Source organism: Vanessa atalanta, chromosome 23 (assembly GCF_905147765.1).
Source record: "Vanessa atalanta chromosome 23, ilVanAtal1.2, whole genome shotgun sequence".
NCBI lineage: Eukaryota > Metazoa > Arthropoda > Insecta > Lepidoptera > Nymphalidae > Vanessa > Vanessa atalanta.
In genome coordinates, this window is record NC_061893.1 from 6573527 (window position 1) to 6593265 (window position 19739).

At 33.3% G+C, this 19739-nt stretch overlaps 2 protein-coding genes across 2 annotated transcripts in view; both read left to right on the forward strand.

Moving 5' to 3' along the window:
- The window catches only part of LOC125073236 (disintegrin and metalloproteinase domain-containing protein 22), an 82541-nt gene extending 65121 nt beyond the window's left edge, over positions 1-17420 (forward strand). The window contains 16 exon segments of the mRNA XM_047683984.1: positions 2636-2791; positions 2968-3097; positions 3764-3927; positions 4203-4373; positions 4768-4937; positions 5045-5347; positions 5505-5682; positions 6251-6391; positions 6514-6632; positions 6738-6901; positions 7144-7241; positions 7937-8051; positions 8451-8546; positions 8629-8758; positions 12298-12595; positions 12597-17420. Of these exon segments, the coding sequence (XP_047539940.1) occupies positions 2636-2791; positions 2968-3097; positions 3764-3927; positions 4203-4373; positions 4768-4937; positions 5045-5347; positions 5505-5682; positions 6251-6391; positions 6514-6632; positions 6738-6901; positions 7144-7241; positions 7937-8051; positions 8451-8546; positions 8629-8758; positions 12298-12595; positions 12597-14672 (4509 nt within the window). The 3' untranslated portion in view covers positions 14673-17420.
- Positions 17421-18098: 678 nt separating this feature from the next.
- On the forward strand, positions 18099-19406 carry LOC125073115 (probable small nuclear ribonucleoprotein Sm D2). The gene is made up of 3 exons (XM_047683818.1): positions 18099-18216; positions 18286-18538; positions 19104-19406. Coding segments are annotated over exons 1-3 (360 nt in total). The 5' UTR covers positions 18099-18214; the 3' UTR covers positions 19209-19406.
- The last annotated feature ends 333 nt before the right edge of the window (positions 19407-19739 follow it).

Below are 19739 nucleotides of genomic sequence, written 5' to 3' on the forward strand. Positions count from 1 at the left end.
TAGCTTTACCTACTTAATATAGTTTGTTAAATGACGAATCAAAAGTGCTTGTAAAAGTCTACTTGATTAAAGTATATTTTGATTTCGATTTATGTCAAGAGAGAGAGACATAATGTCGCATCGACAAAGTAAACATAGAATTTAGCTTGCATGATTTGACTCACACAAACAAGCATTGCAAGTTACTTAAAAGCTTGTATAAAAAAAGCTGAACAAGTCTTGTTTTATTTGCTATCGTTATTTGTAGTTATAGCGGCGAGCTTAAAGTATTTTGTAATAATTAAAAAAAAAGATAAACTTACCTACGTTTAAAGTTTAAATTAAAATTAATAATAGACAAGGTTGATTTCGCGATAAAAAAAAACTATTATCTAGATTATGAAAATCAGGATATCTAAAAATATAAAATGTTCTTATTTAATTGTAGTATTTATATACGTATGTCAGGTACACCTTTTAATCTACCATTCTGATTTTTTTTTCTTAACAAATTTATGGTTACTTGGAAAAGATCGCTGGCAATGATAAAGCATCTGGTACATCGTCTACGCTGAGTTTCTATGCTTATATTTTATTGATGTGCAATAAGGATTATTTAATTATTTATTTATTTAATTCGTGTAGTAAAAAAGTTACTTTTGAAATATTCTTGCCAGTTCTTCTCGAGTCAGCTTTAATTTTCAGTACTTACTTGTATTACTTGGTGGTAAGGCTTTGTGCAAGCTCATCTAGGTAGGGAGGATCCACTCGTCAAATATTCTACCACCAAACAGCAATACATATATTATAACTAATATACCGGTTTGATGGGTGAGTAAGCCAGTGTAATAACATAACACCTTCGTTTATAAGGTTGATGTTGCATTGGTGATATGAGGAATGTTAAATATTTCCTAAATTACCAATGTCCATTAGCAGTGCTGACCACTTACCATCAAGTAGAATAGGGATATATTCAAAGTCAATTAGAAATATTATTAAACCGAATCGCGAAGTGGAGCATGAATGAATCAGTAGTTCCAAGTTTGAAAGCACAGCTGCAGCGATTGTCCTGGTTCTCCTTAATCAAATATATATATGAGAAAGGCAGCAAAGAAATAAATAAAAGAAAGTAAAAAAACACGAAGAACACAATGGGTGCTTTATTTTATACCATCCCTTTAAAGGAACAATGATATTTTTTACAAATGCATCTGTATGTAAAGTCGAAAGCCGAGTGAGCGTATTTACGAAATGACTAAATTGAATCATAATTTTGTATCGATATTTGAAACAATATGACGTTTAATCTTCTCAACTTCCTTTTTTTATATTATTGGGATATCCTTAGGATTTACCAATAATAATACTGTTATATATAGGCTTTAATTATTGCAAGAATTTGAAATGCAAGTCAAAACAAAAGACTTACGGAATTCCATTAAATACACCAATCACGTATCAGTATCATAAAATAGATAATAATATACCAACAGCAACGCATAAAATAGACCAATCAACTCCTTTTATAAAGTTCGCTCAGCGTCAATAATCTTACCAGGTTTCCAAAAATGGTTCTGATCAACCAGTTCTATCGGTTGAGCGCATCTAACAACATATCTGATGACATTCCAATCATATAAGAAGAAATTCTAACTGAGTTATTTATAGGACCGAGATGAACTTGTGGTTAAAACACATAAATCTTAAACGAAGATTGCGGGTTCAAATCCGACAAGCATAGCCATTTCTATAATAAATCATCTCGTGCATAAAAATATCGATGATTAATAAAGTTGTACTTGATATAAGATTTAATTGAATCACTAAATTATACTAAAAGTAAAAGCAATCTCCGAAACGGAAAAGAAAACTCTCGGATGTGAGAAGAACTAGTAAAAGAAACGGTCTTTCGATTGATTCTGATGATTACTTAAGTTCTTATAGACGATCGTCTCGTTCCAAAGTTATGCAATTCTATAATCTCACTAATTGTAAAATGACTTTTGGCAAACAAATGTTGCTTATCTTTTTCGTTAAATTTCGCTGATATATCAAGTAAATTTTCAGAATTTTTCATGGACATGTAAGAAACAGATAGTATTTAAGAGTTTTAATATGTAACAGCGTCTAAAGGAAATGAAAAGAAGGCAATCGATGTAATTACAAGCTTTACTGACGTTACGCAGTAACATTCTCTTTATTACATGAGTAATTATCGTCAGCAAGTCTAGTGAGACAGTTTCCTATTTCTTGCGATTGTAATGAGGAAAAAGGTTTTGTAACTTCTATTTGATAATAATGAAATAAATCTACATGAAAAGACAATTCGAAATTTGAATTGAATATGGAAGTTTTTTTTGAGGTAACTCCTGGAAATATGCGAAGATAGACAATTTATGTGCCAGCAGTTAAATTAAAAAACTACTAGAGAAGATTAACTCTAGAGATTTGGGCATATAAATAAATTCCAATCATCATCCTTGAATTGTATATATTATGTGCATCTTTTTTAAGATTTATATTTTGAACGCTTATATTGTTTTCGTAATAAGGGTTTATTTATTGGCAACATAAACAACCAGTAATAGTGTTTTAGTAAGAATGCCATAAATTTGTCTTGAAATATATTATGATTAAACTCTAACAATTCCAGGAGGGTATGCATCACCCAGAGCTGACGATGACGGTAAACATAGATGGAGAAGAACATGTCCTGGATCTCCGGCTCAACCAAGATCTAGTATCTGGTGACCACATAATCAGCTATCAGAAAGATGGAAAGACGGTGCTGCATAAACCTAAGATAGAAGTAAGTATAACGCCCAAATTTTTCAATAAGAATATGGGAATTACCAGATATTAATGGAATTCATAAATGTACAGTTTCGTTACATCGAAACTCCATTTGATTTACTTATGCACAGCGTATGAGTAATATATATTTAATATTTTTTACGAAATAAATTTTCTTATAAATGATTCCAGGAACTTGATATATGCCAGTATTCTGGCACGGTAAGGGGCAAGAAGGGATCTTGGGCTGCGGTATCGACCTGTCACGGTGTTAGAGGCGTCATACACGATGGAAAACAAATGAGATATATTGAACCACAAGGTAGGTTAAGTATATGTTTTCAAAACGATTTACTTATGAAATTTTTATGGTGATGATGCTATTGTTCACGGTCTGTAGACCATAGTAATTTAACAGGTCTAAAAACAGGTCTGTCGTTAATGTAGTTTACAATAAATAGTCATTATCCTCATCTTAAGCCCAACAAGCGCCCAGGTGCAAACGATATTGCAGTAAATTTCTCTCCGTTCAAAATATATTTATATCTATCACCTCACTAAACTGAGACCGTCAGTCTCAGTTTTGACCATTATCGGCAAAGCGTCTCCCAATATTTGGCGCCCGGGCTTTTGTACCAGCACTCTGAGTTACAAGACTGATCTGTAAATAGTATATGATTTGATTTGATTTCATAAGGGTTTTTGTAAATTCGTCTGGGTGGGCCCACTCCTTGTCAATTGTTCTACCATCAATACATTGTATAGCTGTGTTTCGTAAGTGAGTCAGTGTAAATACAAGATCAATACATATCATTATATTAACGGTATAAGAAGTAGTTTCTATATCCTGTAGTGCCAATGTCCTGTCTTCAAAACTCATCACATCAAGTGGCATTTGCTCATCGTCTATTCTCCTCTGACCTCAGATAATAAAACAAAATATTATCAAGTAAGTTACATATAATATTGGTATTTTTCTTTATTTCAGGAAATGAAATAGATTCACAGCACTACATCTACGATCACTCTGATCTCGAAACCGATTTCCATTGCGGGTACAGTGGGGGTGTCACCAATAATACGAATTACGATCCGGAACGAATGAAGGAATATCAAAACGAGAAGAGCAAAGAAAATAGTAGAATACATAGGGTGAGTGTTTTTTAAAATACAATGATATAAGTATATCAAAATATTCAATTAGTCAAATCAAATTTGTGAAAATCCTCAATTTTTTTTTCTTGTTTCCATATTTTAAAGTTAAATAATGAAATTGACTTTGATACGTTTGATAAAATTAGTTACCATAATTATGCACTTCTGAGGAATTTCCTATAATTAAGATAGATTCTACGAATGTTTATTTTTCTATGGTTTGACCAATATGATCAATGTACGAACTCTTTGATGTAAATGTTTCTCCGCAGTATAAGCGCAATATCGATGACACAGAATTACGTGGACCTTTCAACGCAAATAAATTATCACGATACGTTGAATTGGTTTTGGTCGCGGATAATAGAGAATTCAGAGCGAATGGCGAGAGCATTACTACAATACATCGGCAGTTGAAGGACGTCGCCAATATCATTAATTCGGTAAATATAATTTGTTAATCTTTATTTTTAACTCTACTAGACGGTTAGGTCAGATTTTCTTCGTTTTCGTTTTCGTCTAAATTATTCAATACTAAGTCAGATCTTGTTTATGATAAATCAACAACTGCTATGTGACTTTGTCTAGGCTCGCATCTTATATGAAAACTTGTCAACACCATAAACTGACCAATTTGAGCAACTAAAAGGAATAAGCCTTTGTCCATAATACAAATATATTTTTAAATGTGATATATTCTACTTCCAATCGTATTACACTTAGTAGTCACGTTGGTCCCTATTTTTATAATGATTTTTGTTCTAGAATAGTTCCTTTTTGTGCTTTTGAAATCATCACTACCATTTTTTTGTTTTATACATAAATACTTCTTTTTAGGTGTATGCCCCTTTAAATATTTTTATAGCACTAGTCGGTGTGGTTGTATGGACTGAGCGAGACGAAATAATCTTAGAAGAAGATGGTGATAAGACCCTCACACACTTTTTACACTACAGAAGAAATAGATTGTTGTATACCATACCGAATGATAACGCACATTTATTAACGTAAGTATAATCTTAATATGTAAAGAAGCTGTATAAGGTATTTAAGTTTCTTGACTTCGTTTTTTATGAATAGAGTAGAAAGTGTCAAAATTGAGAAAATGTTTCAGACGCCAAAAATTTAAAAACGGAGTTGTAGGCAAAGCTCTAAAAGGTCCCATATGTACCTACCAGTTCTCCGGTGGCGTTGCCACCAATCACTCGGAGGTGATAGGTCTGGTGGCCACGACAATCGCTCACGAAATGGGTCACAACTTCGGTATGGAACACGACACGGAAACAGATTGCAGCTGTCCCGATGAAAAGTGTATAATGAGCCCCTCGAGTACTTCTGTCACGCCTACACATTGGTCTTCCTGCAGTCTTCGGTCCTTAGCGCTTTCCTTTGAAAGAGGCATGGATTATTGTTTACGGTGAGAATTATAATTTGTCTTACAATGGGTTGTTTCGCAAAAGTCAAAGATTCAGATCGAGTTTCCTAACGTTACATCTTTATTTAATATAATTTATTTTATCATTATATTTTTAAAGCAATATGTATTGATGATGCTAAATTATATGTTTTTGCAGCAACAAACCAAAGCGTCTCTTCGATTCACCAACATGCGGCAACGGGTTCGTGGAGCCGGGCGAGCAGTGCGACTGCGGACTCAACGGCAGCGCCGCGTGTCTCGCCTGCTGTCACCCGCACGCCTGCGTGCTGCGCTCCAACGCGACCTGCGCCGTGGGCGAGTGCTGCGACCCGCAGGTGAGCATCCGTCTCGCTCGCACTGGACCCGCACGCCCGCGTGCTGCGCTCCAACGCGACCTGCGCCGTGGGCGAGTGCTGCGACCCGCAGGTGAGCATCCGTCTCGCTCGCACTGGACCCGCACGCCCGCGTGCTGCGCTCCAACGCGACCTGCGCCGTGGGCGAGTGCTGCGACCCGCAGGTGAGCGTCCGTCTCGCTCGCACTGGACCCGCACGCCCGCGTGCTGCGCTCCAACGCGACCTGCGCCGTGGGCGAGTGCTGCGACCCGCAGGTGAGCGTCCGTCTCGCTCGCACTGGACCCGCACGCCCGCGTGCTGCGCTCCAACGCGACCTGCGCCGTGGGCGAGTGCTGCGACCCGCAGGTGAGCGTCCGTCTCGCTCGCACTGGACCCGCACGCCCGCGTGCTGTGACAACGCGACTTGCTGTTATCGCACGGACGCATCTACAATAAACCATTTTCAGACAGATTCCCAAGTAAAACTTTTGATGAAATTGCAGGAAGCTGAAAGTGAAAATGTAGAACATAATTGTTTTGCAAACAACTAACTCATCATTTTGATTACAGACGTGTCGGCCAAAATCTGCGGGTACGGTTTGTCGATCGGCTGACAAAGAGTGCGATTTGCCCGAATACTGCAGCGGGTACTCCGAGTTCTGTCCGAGAGATGTGTACAAGATGGACACCACTCCTTGCTCCAATAATGAGGTTATTTTTATTTACACAATGATTTTAAAACATGTTTGAAATCTTTATTAAATTTAAATAAGTCTAAACAAAATCGTATTTTTAAAACCTTTACATGTGAATTTTATACAACTTTTTCTCAGGCTTACTGCGTTCGCGGCTCGTGTCGTACGCACACGGACCAGTGCCGGCTGCTATGGGGTTCCACCGGCGCGATGTCGGACATACGGTGTTACAATACTTCTAACGTAAAGGGCGACAAGTGAGTCATTTCCTGAAAAAAAAATTAATCGTAATTATTTTGAAAGTAAAACACAAAGGTCCCCACCCAGATGTGTAGTTTTAGTTAGTAATTTTTGGTTGACAGGAAAGGAAATTGCGGCTACCAGCGAGGCGACCAGCCCGAATACTATCGGTGCGCAAGAGAAGACGTTCTGTGCGGTCTGTTGCAATGCAAACATCTCAACGAGAGATTGGAGTTCGGTATGGAGTCGGTCTCGTCTCTCTCGGCGGTCTTCATAAACAATAATGGTATGTGATTGATTACACTAAAAAATTTGAAGCTCATATAAAAAAAATTGTGGAAAAGAGTAACTACTGAGTTTCTTGCCGGTTCTTCTTGGTAGAATCTACTTTCCGAACCGGTGGTGGTTTTAAATTTAATGAGCTTTTATGAGCATACTTGAAGAAAAAAATATTTTGATTTTAATTATAAATTAAAGTATTTCGATATCACGATATTTCGATAAACTAGATGTTTTTTTCCTCACCAGGTACCATACTGACATGCCGTACTGCGATGATAGATCTGGGTCTTTCGGAAGTGGATCCTGGAATGGTGCCCGATGGCGCAAAATGTGGAGAAGACAAGGTAAGAGACGAGAAGAGAGGTATATTAATATTTATAAATTAAATAATTAGATTTTTTGATAATAATCATATAACACAGATACGTCCTTTAAATTTGCTTTATATTTCGTAATGTACACTAAGATAAGATTTTGCCAAGTTTTTTTTAGTTGAGAGTGCTTTTATAAAAAGCCTCATCTTTACCTTCATTCTGTTCTATTTGGTATTGTTTTTACCACGCAATGACAAATAAATATGTCGTCGAGCTGGAAAAGCTATTATAAACCTATTATATATTATTTATTGATATTTTTTATATTTTTATTATTATTATTTTATCGTGCGATTTAGGGTTCCGTATACAAGGGCAAAACGGGATCCTATTTTACTAAGACTCCGCTTTCTGTCTGTCCGTCTATCACCAAGCTCTATCTTATGAACCGTGATAGATTGACTGTTGTAATTTTTACAGATGGTGTTTTATGTTGCCGCTGGTTTTTTTTTGCGGTTTTTATAGTTAGTGGTATGGAACCCTTCGTGTGCGAGTCCGACTCGCACTTGGCCGGGTTTTTATTTGATATAACAGTAGTCAAAGAAACTTTCACAGCCAATTCAAATAAAGAACATTTAAATTTTTCGCCTTATTCTATAGACTGACTAATTTAAGATCATAGATGAGATTATTGTTGATGTATTAATTTAAGATTTATATTGCAGATGTGTCTGAATCAAAAGTGCGTGCCAGTAGCGGGAGTCGTTGAAGTCATATCGCAAAAGCAAAACTCCGTTTGTCCTTCCAACTGCTCGGGACACGGCGTCTGTAACTCGGAAGGTAAAATAATTGATATAAATAAGGTAAAATTATTATCCAAGTTAATAATTAGGATGATGATGCTGATTGACCGAATTCGATGGTCATTTATCAGCTAACTGCGCAGATGTTACAGTGCGCAAATGTGTGAGAGTGTTCAAGCACTCGTTTATATTACTGAGGTCATAATCCGATGGGAAAATCATCCGTATCGGCCGGAGTGAGGTCAGGTGCAGGACCAACGACGTGCTTCTCAGAGCAGTAAAGAAACTACGAAAGTAAAAACTGCTATCCTACTGACACAATTGGTATTCCTCCTTTTTTATTTAAAAAAAAAAATACCTTATGTTAGCATTTAGGTATTTTATATGATAAGTGAAAATGTGTGTATTACACGTCAGTGTGTTTTTTTTTCGCTAGGAAATTGTCATTGCGAGCCCGGCTTCGCTCCACCACTGTGCGCTCTACCAGGACCAGGAGGTTCTATCGATTCCGGTCCAGCCACCGATTCCAGCAGTAAGAATCAAAATATATATCAAAATGTTATAGCAAATTCCTTAAATGTATTTGTTGTTAATCAATTATTACCATTTTTCAGTTCAACGAAACTTCATGGTGGCGATGTACGTCATATTCCTCTGCATCGTACCGGCAATTCTTCTGATAATGTTCCTGATGTACTATTCAAGGCACAACGTTCTCACTTGGTGGAAGAAACCAAGAAAGACGTACGTATCGAACCTATTCAATAAGGGTGTCGTTGGCAAAAATGGCAATAATCCAACTAAATTAACAAAAAATAACTTTAATTTCAACTTAAAACGGTTTCCTAGCTCTAGCTCTTTTATAAGACTACTCAGTTTTAAACGTAAATATAAAAATGAATCTAAATATATCGATAAAGAAAATAAATTCGGGCTTAACTCTGAGACTGCGACGGAAAATATTTATGACAACGTTTGTAATGACGATCACGATTACGAAAGCGTGAATAGTAATACGGATTTGAACAAAAAAAAACCAACATGGAGAAATTCAATAATTAATTTCATACACAAGAACGAACCAAAAAGAGTAACTGTAAAAAAGATACATAGAAAAATTAATAAAGAAGACATAACAGTAGCCAACGATGAAGTCATCGTTAAAACTATAAATAACAAATTAGCTCTAAACAACACAAATAGTGCAAAGAAAAATAAACACAATGTCGTTATTATAAATACTGGTTTAGCATCCACCACTAATAAAAATATAAGCAAAGCTGATATAAAACCAATGAACAATTCAATCGATAAAACTATTACAGTAGACACTAAGTTTAATTCGGACAAAGCAAAAGTTGATAATCATGATAATCGTAAGATTAAAAATAAAAATAATTTGGTAATTGTGAACGCCGGTTTAGCTTCAACTACTAATAACAAAATAAAAACTATGAAAGGAAATGATGATTTAGGCAAATCTAACTTTAAAGATTTACAAAGTAAATTCAATCAACAGACTGGTGTTAAAATTGATCTATCAAAATCACAAAAAAAACATTGAAAATACTCAAATGGAACTCAAATAGCTTAAATTAAAATTTGTTAAATTTTGTGACCTAAAATTAGAGTACGATATAAATATATATTTTATTGCTTAAAATCTAATATGTTTGTGCTATAGGAATTTAAGTCTAAGATTGTATTTCTAAGATGAAAATTAAAAAAAAATGTACATAATAGTTAAAATTTTAAATTAACATGGTTATTTTTATTACTAACAGTATTTAAAACGGGATATTTACCATGTTTTTTATTTTTATTTGTTGGAGCTCGATATTTCGACATTATCTACGAATGTCTTGTTCACGAGACTGACGTTTGCGGGTAGATGTTGACGGCATTAGAAGTGTCCATATCGGACTACCTCCTTTCTCGTACGTTTGCTGCGTAAACACTGATTACCACTACCACTGTCACTTTCACCCTTACTATATGTTTTATTTGCACTCGAAACTCGATCCCATGTTTTAAAAACGAAACTCACCGTATCGATTCGCGAATTTTTTATATTATTATTCAAGGGTCTGCATAACTTTAACACTGGATTCCATACTTTCGACAGTTGAAACCCATCTTCCCTATTGAAATTACTAAATATAGTGAATAATAATATAAAAAATTCGCGAATCGATACGGTGAGTTTCGTTTTTAAAACATGGGATCGAGTTTCGAGTGCAAATAAAACATATAGTAAGGGTGAAAGTGACAGTGGTAGTGGTAATCAGTGTTTACGCAGCAAACGTACGAGAAAGGAGGTAGTCCGATATGGACACTTCTAATGCCGTCAACATCTACCCGCAAACGTCAGTCTCGTGAACAAGACATTCGTAGATAATGTCGAAATATCGAGCTCCAACAAATAAAAATAAAAAACATGGTAAATATCCCGTTTTAAATACTGTTAGTAATATTTAAAATTATTATTTAAAATTAAATGCTCAAAGAATCTTAACCAGTCGCATAATAAAATGTATTTTTGAGGTACTTGATAGTAAAGTGTCGTTGGATTATTTTGTATTATATGTTTGCTTGATGTGATGTTTTGTTAGTTGTATTTTGCTTTTGTAGTTCTGGAAATATATTTAGACAGATATAGTAATCTAAGTATTTTTTTACTTTAACTTGGCTTTGACTTAATTTAATTAAAATAAAGTTTTTGAACCTAGATTCAAGTATACCACATTTGTTATACGATACACGCACGCAATAATTTAATTATAAAACTCAACTATACATTTAGCCAAGTCGAAGTAAAATAATTAGAAGTAGATTGGTCGTGCAATTTATACTAATGGTCTACGCTACTAAGGCTCCGACGATAAACATCAAAATTATCGGATCAGAATGAGCATGCATCACCCCACGTGTGGGCAACCGATGTGTGTCATTTGTTGAGATTTAATTCAGGTGCTGCCATTATTAAAAAATAATTCATCCTTTTCTTGCAAATCGCTTGTCAGAAGACGTATCTCAAAGATACTATTAATTGTATATAAATAAGAAATTTTTGCGATAATAAGAGATTTATGTGTAAATATATGTGGCCCCGGAAACAGCAAATATATCCTGGCCAAATACGATTTTTAAACCAGTCCGAAAGATGTTTGCAGTCGGAGCCTTAGTCTTTCTTCTTTTCCTACTCTTTCATATAAAATTATATTACTTTTCTTAAGTTCTAATGACTGCTCAATCTAATTAATCACTCTGTCCTGTTAATCTGAACTTGTAGTCTTGACTATTCTTCGCATGTTTACATTTAAAAGTGGATTTGGTATGATATATTTGTATGTATACAAGATAGGTATAAAGAGACTAGAACGTACTTGTTTTTGTACACATACTACACACACTTTGCACTGTATCATCTCTTGCGCGGTTGGTCATCTCCACTACAGATCATTGACGATCATGGGGTATCATCATCATCAACCGATCAAAATCACAATATACTATACTATATTCAAGTAGGCTCTTTCATTTGAACTATCATTTTATCTGATTTGTTTTCAAACTACTAGCGATTCGCAATGATTCTACAAAACAGAACCAGCAAAAAAAACTCAGTATTTACCCTTTGCCGATTGTTGGTTACATAAGTTATTAAATACAAATGATTACTGATACCTATGGAAATCGATCTATAATCCAAAACAAAAACAAAACAACAATACATACCAAATTCTCTTTATACAGACTTACTAGTGAAAATATCCTATCATTCTAGAACTTTCTTCTTTCTATATTAACATAGTAATATTAATATTTTACTTTTGTTATTTTATATTAATAAACTTAGTCGACTCTTTGGTTTTGTTTTTTTTTTTTCATTTCATTAATAATCATTTCATAATTAAATGTTGCCAGATTATTTTGTGCTGGCAATGTTTTTGTTTCATTAGTTTAGTGGATGCTGTTTTGTCGGGATATTTTGGTGAGTGGCTTTGGGTTTCTAAGCTTTGCATGCTGTCAACTAACCTTTTAACATATCTTTCAATTATTCTCTGAAATCATTAACATTAACACTATATAATTTGATCATGACATATATATTATATCTCAGTTTTGGTAAATAAGCTTCCTCGTATTATATAGCACATACTTATATATTTATTTTACTGTATTAAATAAATATTTGTTTGGAGAAGCTATACTATATATGTTATCTAATAATAATGTTAGTTACAATACAAGTAATATTAAAGAGATTATTACAATTACAGAGTCCAATCTCCAAAGAAGAACAGCTTGCAACGTCGTCTTTCGAGAAGCGCAAGTAAATTCGCTGCCAATTTCCAAAGTAACACACAAAACAATCAACAACCCGTCAATGTTCATACTCTCTCTAATCCTGACGATATGAGTTCGAGTCTTCTAAGAAGCGACTCTGACCGTAGTCCATCCGGTAATATCAATCCGTCTGTTAACTTTTTTGGTAATTTCAAAGGATTTTCTTTAACGCCGATCGATAAAAATCAACCGCAAACAGATAAAGATAGCAAAAAAGTTGACAATGTCACGGAAAAGTGCCAAAATAACTCCTGTGCGTAGAAGTGGAAGTAGCAGTCAGAATCTTAGTCAGAGTGCTCTTAAACCAGTTTTGCGTTCAGCTCCACCTTTACCTGTGGTACCGACGACGACGAAATCTAGTCCGAAAAGTAGTCCCTCTGTTAAAAGAACCAATAGTTCTGTACAAAACAGGATTAAAGCCTTAATAGGCTCTGATAAATCCGAAGAGATTCCAGTACAGTCTAATTCAATTTCTAGACCAGTAATATCGAGTCCAATTCTGGAAGCATCTACTTGTACCGCTAAAGAGTTAATTTCACCACTTCAGGGATCGAAAACATTGGGACCTATACGCGCAGCCCCGACCGTGCCAAGTTTTTCACCAGATTTACCCAAACGACCCTTAAGTATGCACTCTGGTGGTAATGTCCCTCAAAAGCCGCTTCCCGAGGAACCTAAAAAGGTCAAAGAAGGTATTTCTCTCAATAGAATTGCTTCATTTCTAAAGAACGATAAAACTAAAGAAAAGGAACGTAAACCCGTAGAAAGAAGTCACTCTTTACCAAAAAATGCAAATAATCAATTAAAGATTGCGAAAGTAGATAAGGCTGCTCTGAGGAATTTGCAAATATCTAATCCGATTTTGCAAAAAGATATCGAACTATCTGTTAACACTGTACCAGTAGTTTCTGATTCTGAAGATGTCGACGACCAGAAAGCTTTCGTCAATAGAGCTCAAAGCATGCGAGCGCCTGCAGTACAGAAACCAGCAATACAGAGTTTTGGCTCTATGAGACAATCACCCGGAGTAGCGAGGCCTTTGTCTTGTGTTGGAAGGCCAACAGCTCCCCCTCCGCCATTACCTAATCAATCTAAAATCAATGACGAGAAAAATCCAATATACCAAAATCCGAAAATACAAACAGAAATAAAATCTACGGATTACGTCGATTGCATAGAAGAAAAAGCAGCACCACTTGCTCATATTGACGAAGAGTCTGGTGATAATATTTACGCTATTATAGAAGAAAGTCCTGAAAAACACTATAAACCTCTACCTGGTAGCTTACCTCCAAAAACAATAACGGCTCCTGTTGAAGAATACAACGTCCCGAAACCCATTACTTCTAACTCAGGAAGTACTGAAAGCATGGGTCTACTCGGAGAAATCGTTAACGAGATTCAAAATCGCAACTTTGAATCTATATATTCCGCGTCAACGCTATCAAGAAAGAAAGAAAAGGAAAATAAAAAAAATGCCGATAACAGTAGAGACAGCACGTACATGAACACAGATTACAATAGGCCAGAGAGTGTGTACAATAACTCCGGAGCGAAATCAAGCGCAGCGTCAACCACCAGCAGTGGTTATTTGCATCCTTCTGCGGTAAATATACCCACGTATATGCAAAAACAGAATGATGCTAAGGTAGAAATCGAAAAACCACCATCTCCAACTCTAAAAGTGAACTCGAAAATTCCAACTTTTTCAAGACAAGTGACTCCGCCGGGTCTTAGAAGTACATCGACATTTAAAGCCGTCCCACAATCGCCAAAATCTGTAACTAAAAATATAAACACACTTAAAACTATACCCAATAGTCCGGATCTAGTTTCAAGTTGCGCTGTCGCAGATACAAAGAACGTTAAAGCGCCAGACGTGATTAATAATAATAAATCGATAGAACCACCAAAATTAGCAACAAAACCGACAACGGTGGCTAAACCTAATGATAATCGACCTCCTTTAAGACCAGCGCCTTCAGTCGAGAAGAAACAAACTATTAAAACAACACCAGTATTAAAATCCGTCAATTCATCATCGAATATTAATAATAAAGTTGATAAAAATCCGCCCTTAAACCGAACTAATTCGAAAACTGATTCTAATGTTAAGGCAATAGCGGATAGCTTAAATAAGAATCGACCAAAAATCGTACCAAAACCGAGTACGATATTACAAAAGACTGATTCGAATGTAAAGACGAACGCAACGAGGCTGTCCGCGAAACCGTCTAACGTTGCTAGTTTGCAGCAAAAATTCGAAAATAGAAAATCATTAGGAAAAGAGATTACAGCGAAAAAATAAATTTAATATAATTATTAAGATTTTGAAATCTACTTGAAGCACATCGTCTCATTGAAGCAAATATAAGTTATTTTACAAAACCGTAGATATTAGTGTATGTAATGACTTTATTGTGATTATAGTTAGATGACGTTTCTCTTAAAGTTGAGGATATGAAACGGTATTTTCTGGAATGTTATTAAAGCTTTATCGTAGCTAGATAAATATGCAGCTGTATGTATACAAAAAGTAATATCTAGTCGATTAACTGTTAGAACCATTCATTTATGTGTACATAGTTTTAAATACAGAATATGTATACAATAGTAACACGGAAAATTAACAATTATCAAAACCATAGACAATGTTTTGTTATGAACGTAAAAAAAATAATATCAGAGCAATTTTCATTGATATGAAATTTATTTCTATCGAGAGTCCCATTATATGTTAAATCAAAACTAATCAAATAGATAATCCATCAAATAAAATTATCTGTTGCAAGTAAATCATTTGATTAAGTCAATAATTAAAACCTTTTTATTTCATTGTTATTTTCAAAAATATAGTATGCGTAATAAGTTTCAGCATTGTAAAACAGTGATTTTGTAAGACATTGGCAATGATAGTTGCGATTTAGTGAAAGGGAAGAATTAATAATAAGTAGTAGTACTTTTTAAATTTTACTGGACACAGTAAGATTTGAAAAGTACTACTACTACTACTACTGGTGAAATTATAATATCACGGTTTTTCCAATTACCTAAAAATAAATATAAAGAGTAAAGACTCGTATATCTATCAGTATAAAAATCTTAACTGAATTCCGAATAACAACCAACACAATTTTTGTCTATGGAGTTTGATTAAAAGCTAAAATTTTGTCATTGATGGTATATAATATTATTAAAAAAACACAAGGTTGAAGATTTAAGTTATCGAATTAAAGTGTTCATATTTTGATATGGAAAGGCATTTTGAATTATAGCTAATTTACTACAGTTAATTTAGTAAGTATGTGTATATAATTTAGTTATAAACATTATACGGATTACGCTGAAATTTTATTATAAGTTTTGAACTAAAAAATCCATAATATAAGGCTTTTGTAAATAATCCCTTTTACTATTAGTTAAATCGATCAAAGTGTCTTAATCGTAAATAGAATAAATTAATTTGTATTTTTATAAAGATTATAGATAATATTTAATCATTTGTATAAAGATAAATAATGAGTGATTGTTGTCATATACAAAAAAAAAAAGTATAAATCTTTTTGTGAAAATGAAATAGATGAATGACTATTCCGCAAATGGTGCTAGAAATAGTGTGTGATAAATATAGCTTACATTGTTACAGACAAAAATATTCAGGTCATTGCTGGGAATTATTGAATCTAATACGCAATATTTAATAATTATTTAAATTTAGTTTCTTTTTACGCTAGCATGTTTAATAGTAAGTTTTATGTATATTTCAATCACACTTAAGAAATTTTCATCGACACTCTATCGTAGAAGTCCAGTAATGACCTTGAATATTTTAATGCAATAATTTTTAATATACAGAACGCTAAACGTCCATTTACCCACTGCCAGCTTGGTACAAATATGTGGTGCTGATTCGTCGCAAATGCAATAATGTGTTATGAGAGAAAGATGAAAGCAGTAAATAGTGTTGTATTACATCCATATTATATGTTGTGATATTTAAATATGAAATTTATTGTAAACGTATAACAGTAAATTTTGGATTACACTCTTCAATGATTTGTTATTTTGTATGTTTGCCGATTTTTGCCGGTATCTGTGCAGATATTGACGCCTGCTCATTTTAGATATGCATTATAAATAATGTATCATTTCCTCTTCTAAGTGAAACTCATAAAGATATATACTAAGTTCGTATTCAAAATTTTATTGATTTTGTAATTCGACCGCACCGACCATCGACAGACCGTGTTATATTCATCTTAAATTAGCGACTACTACTACGTACTAGGCAAGTCATTAGGAAAGGGCTGAATTTAATTATAAAGAAACATCAAAATCATGAAGTACTCAATATCTGATATTAATTACAAAATTAAGTGCTAATAATTTATATCACAGAGTGCAATTCACAATTTAAGATTATTCAGTCGCATTGCATCTAGTTGAGATAGTAATAAATAGTCATTTATATAATATTATAAAACCAACGTTGGTGCAAATATTCGTTCAAATTTTTCGTGACCTTGAAATATCTGGCGATAATATAAGGGATATCCCTGATAAACTCCATTACTGGGCATCATCTGACAAGTAATGAATAAATGTATATGTTTTGAAATATTCAGCAAAGATTTTTTCATCAATTTATTTGGCTTTATGTTTGCACTAATAGTTAATAATTAAAATTCTACTTACTATAGAAATTAGATTTTTTTATATTTTATAATTTTCACGATAATTTTCTGTCATATAATTTTGTGATGATTAATGAGTTCAGAAAGTACATTTATTGTTATTGTTAGTAGAACCAAAGAAAATTAATTATTAGAAATATTTGAGTTTTTGAATTGTATTAAACTGAATGTGTTATGTATTGAAATGAACTAGATTTAATTTTTTTACCGAGACTGCAAATTTTGTCAGAATTTAATTTTTTTTTCTTACCTAGCTGAAATATAAAAGGTAATGTATTTAAGTAAGGGATTTCATTAGTTATAGCTTATTAAATGAACATAGCGATATTTTATTTGCGTATGAATAAATGCAATTTGCTAAATCAGTGTTTTGTTTATTTAGTCTGCATAATTTTTTTGTGGGTAACTTTTTCTTTTTATTTACTTACAAATTACATAATATTGAATTTTAGGACTGAGCACTTAAACATAATTAATACCATAAAATCTGATGTGGTTTATAAACCGAAGGGCAACAAGAAATAAGTACCATTCTTGACGACATTTCACATCTTTGTAATTCGACAAACAACTTCGAAATTGGAAAATAGGCTTGTTAGAACTTAAAGAAACATTAAACTGACATTTATTAACTATTTTAAAATAAATCTAATTCAAACAATTATTTAACTGTAATAACTATTTTTAAAGCCAGAAGGTATGACTTTAGTTTAACTTAATTTAATTTTCATTATCCCTTCTCATCTCTTCATCCACATTGGTCACAAGTTTATGTAGTCAACATAGTTACAATAAAGAAATTATTTTATTAAAAAACTCGTCGTATACATTTTTTGCCAATGTCACGGACGGTCAAAGTTACAGGCTTAATTTAATTTTGAAGACTATAGTAGTAGACGCAATAATAAATAATTAGATAAAGATAAATTATTAAGATATTATTTTATCTTACATTTATTGATAGTGTGAAACGTTCTTTATATAACAAATAATTAATTTTATCTAAGGATAAGGTAACACTGACAAATAATATTTAAATTATGTTTTATCTGTAATGAAAAGCGGTAAACTGTGATCTCGTGTGTAGTTTTGTTTGTAGTTGAATTAAGCGTTTTATTAACTATTAAACACATTATACATTTAGCAAAATACCAAAATGTAAGTACATGTCTATTCTTTATATTATTATAAAGTTATACGTGTTAGTGTAAAACGATTGTTTTTCAGGGCATCTACATCCAAGCCACGCTCGGAGATGACTTTGGAGGAATTAGCAAAGATAGAAGAAGAAGAATTTAGCACAGGTCCTCTTTCAGTACTCACACAGTCTGTAAAAAACAATACACAAGTGTTAATAAATTGTCGAAACAACAAAAAGCTATTGGGTCGTGTTAAAGCTTTCGACCGGCATTGTAACATGGTATTGGAAAATGTCAAAGAAATGTGGACCGAAGTACCGAGGACGGGAAAAGGCAAAAAGGTACATCTTTAAGAAACCGGATTAATATCTAAATCGATCATATTTAAAGTAACCTTCAAATTTTAATAATTGAGAAAAAAAACATAATTATTTTCTGATTTCCTGTTATCCATCGAGTAATAAGTTGCATCTAACATATTTTATATTTAATTTTTGTATCACATATTTTATTCAATTCAATTAATGTATTATTTCATGAACTATCAAAGTGCCTTGTAAGGTTGATGTAAAATATTTACTAACCTATTATTACATTTTCAAGTTAACATTACTGCCACTGCTGGTATATATTATCATGATTGTTGTATATTCATTTTTATTACTATATTTATCTAGTAGGCATCGGTGAAGCAAAAAAAATAGGAGCGAGTTTTAGGGTCAAACTCTATAGTATTTGTGACATTTTGTTTCCCTTAAGTCCCGTTACCTAACACTAAAGCCAAACCAAATTTAATTCTCTTTTGACAACATCTGAATATAAGTAATATTTCTGGAAATATATTTTTTATAAATATGTAAAAAAGTTATAATGTTCTAATAAGTATAATATTGCATTTATTTCCAGGGCAAAGCTGTAAATAAGGACAAATTCATTTCAAAAATGTTTCTCCGTGGGGACTCAGTTATTCTAGTTTTAAGAAACCCACTCGCAACTGCTGCGGGGAAATGAAATGATAGGTTTAGAAAATTCCAGTTTTAAATAAAAATTCTTGATATAAGTTACAATATTGTTAAAATCTTGAAATGGGAGTAACTACAGAATAAGTGTAAACTGAACTTTTATACATTTGTACATGTGTTGAACCATTGATAATATTAAGTTCAAATAAGATTTAAACCCATAAACAAATAAATAATTTCCACTGGCTATTTGTTTATTAATTTTTTTCCTTATTATGCATATTTACTTAATACTTCATTATTGCCAGGCCAAACCTCGGCTTTAATTCCTCAATAATTATACTAATTGTAATGGCGATCCATGAAATGGTATAGAAAAGATGATGTGCTGCAATGCCGTCTATGAGTTTCAGAGTGATGAAGTCTATAGTATAAAAATTGACAATAAAAAAGGTAACTGACAATTTTCATGCTGCAAGTCTAATGATGGTGTGAAAAGTGGGATTGTTTTTATATTTTGTACTAGTTAAATCTACTCTAATTTTTATTAGTTTGAAGTAAATGATTTACATAAAAAAAT

Bases quoted from the DNA above. Each gene is read 5' to 3' on its own strand.
- LOC125073115 (XM_047683818.1), top strand. The intron at 18,539-19,103 runs GTACATCTTTAA...ATTTATTTCCAG, and splicing joins GGACGGGAAAAGGCAAAAAG to GGCAAAGCTGTAAATAAGGA.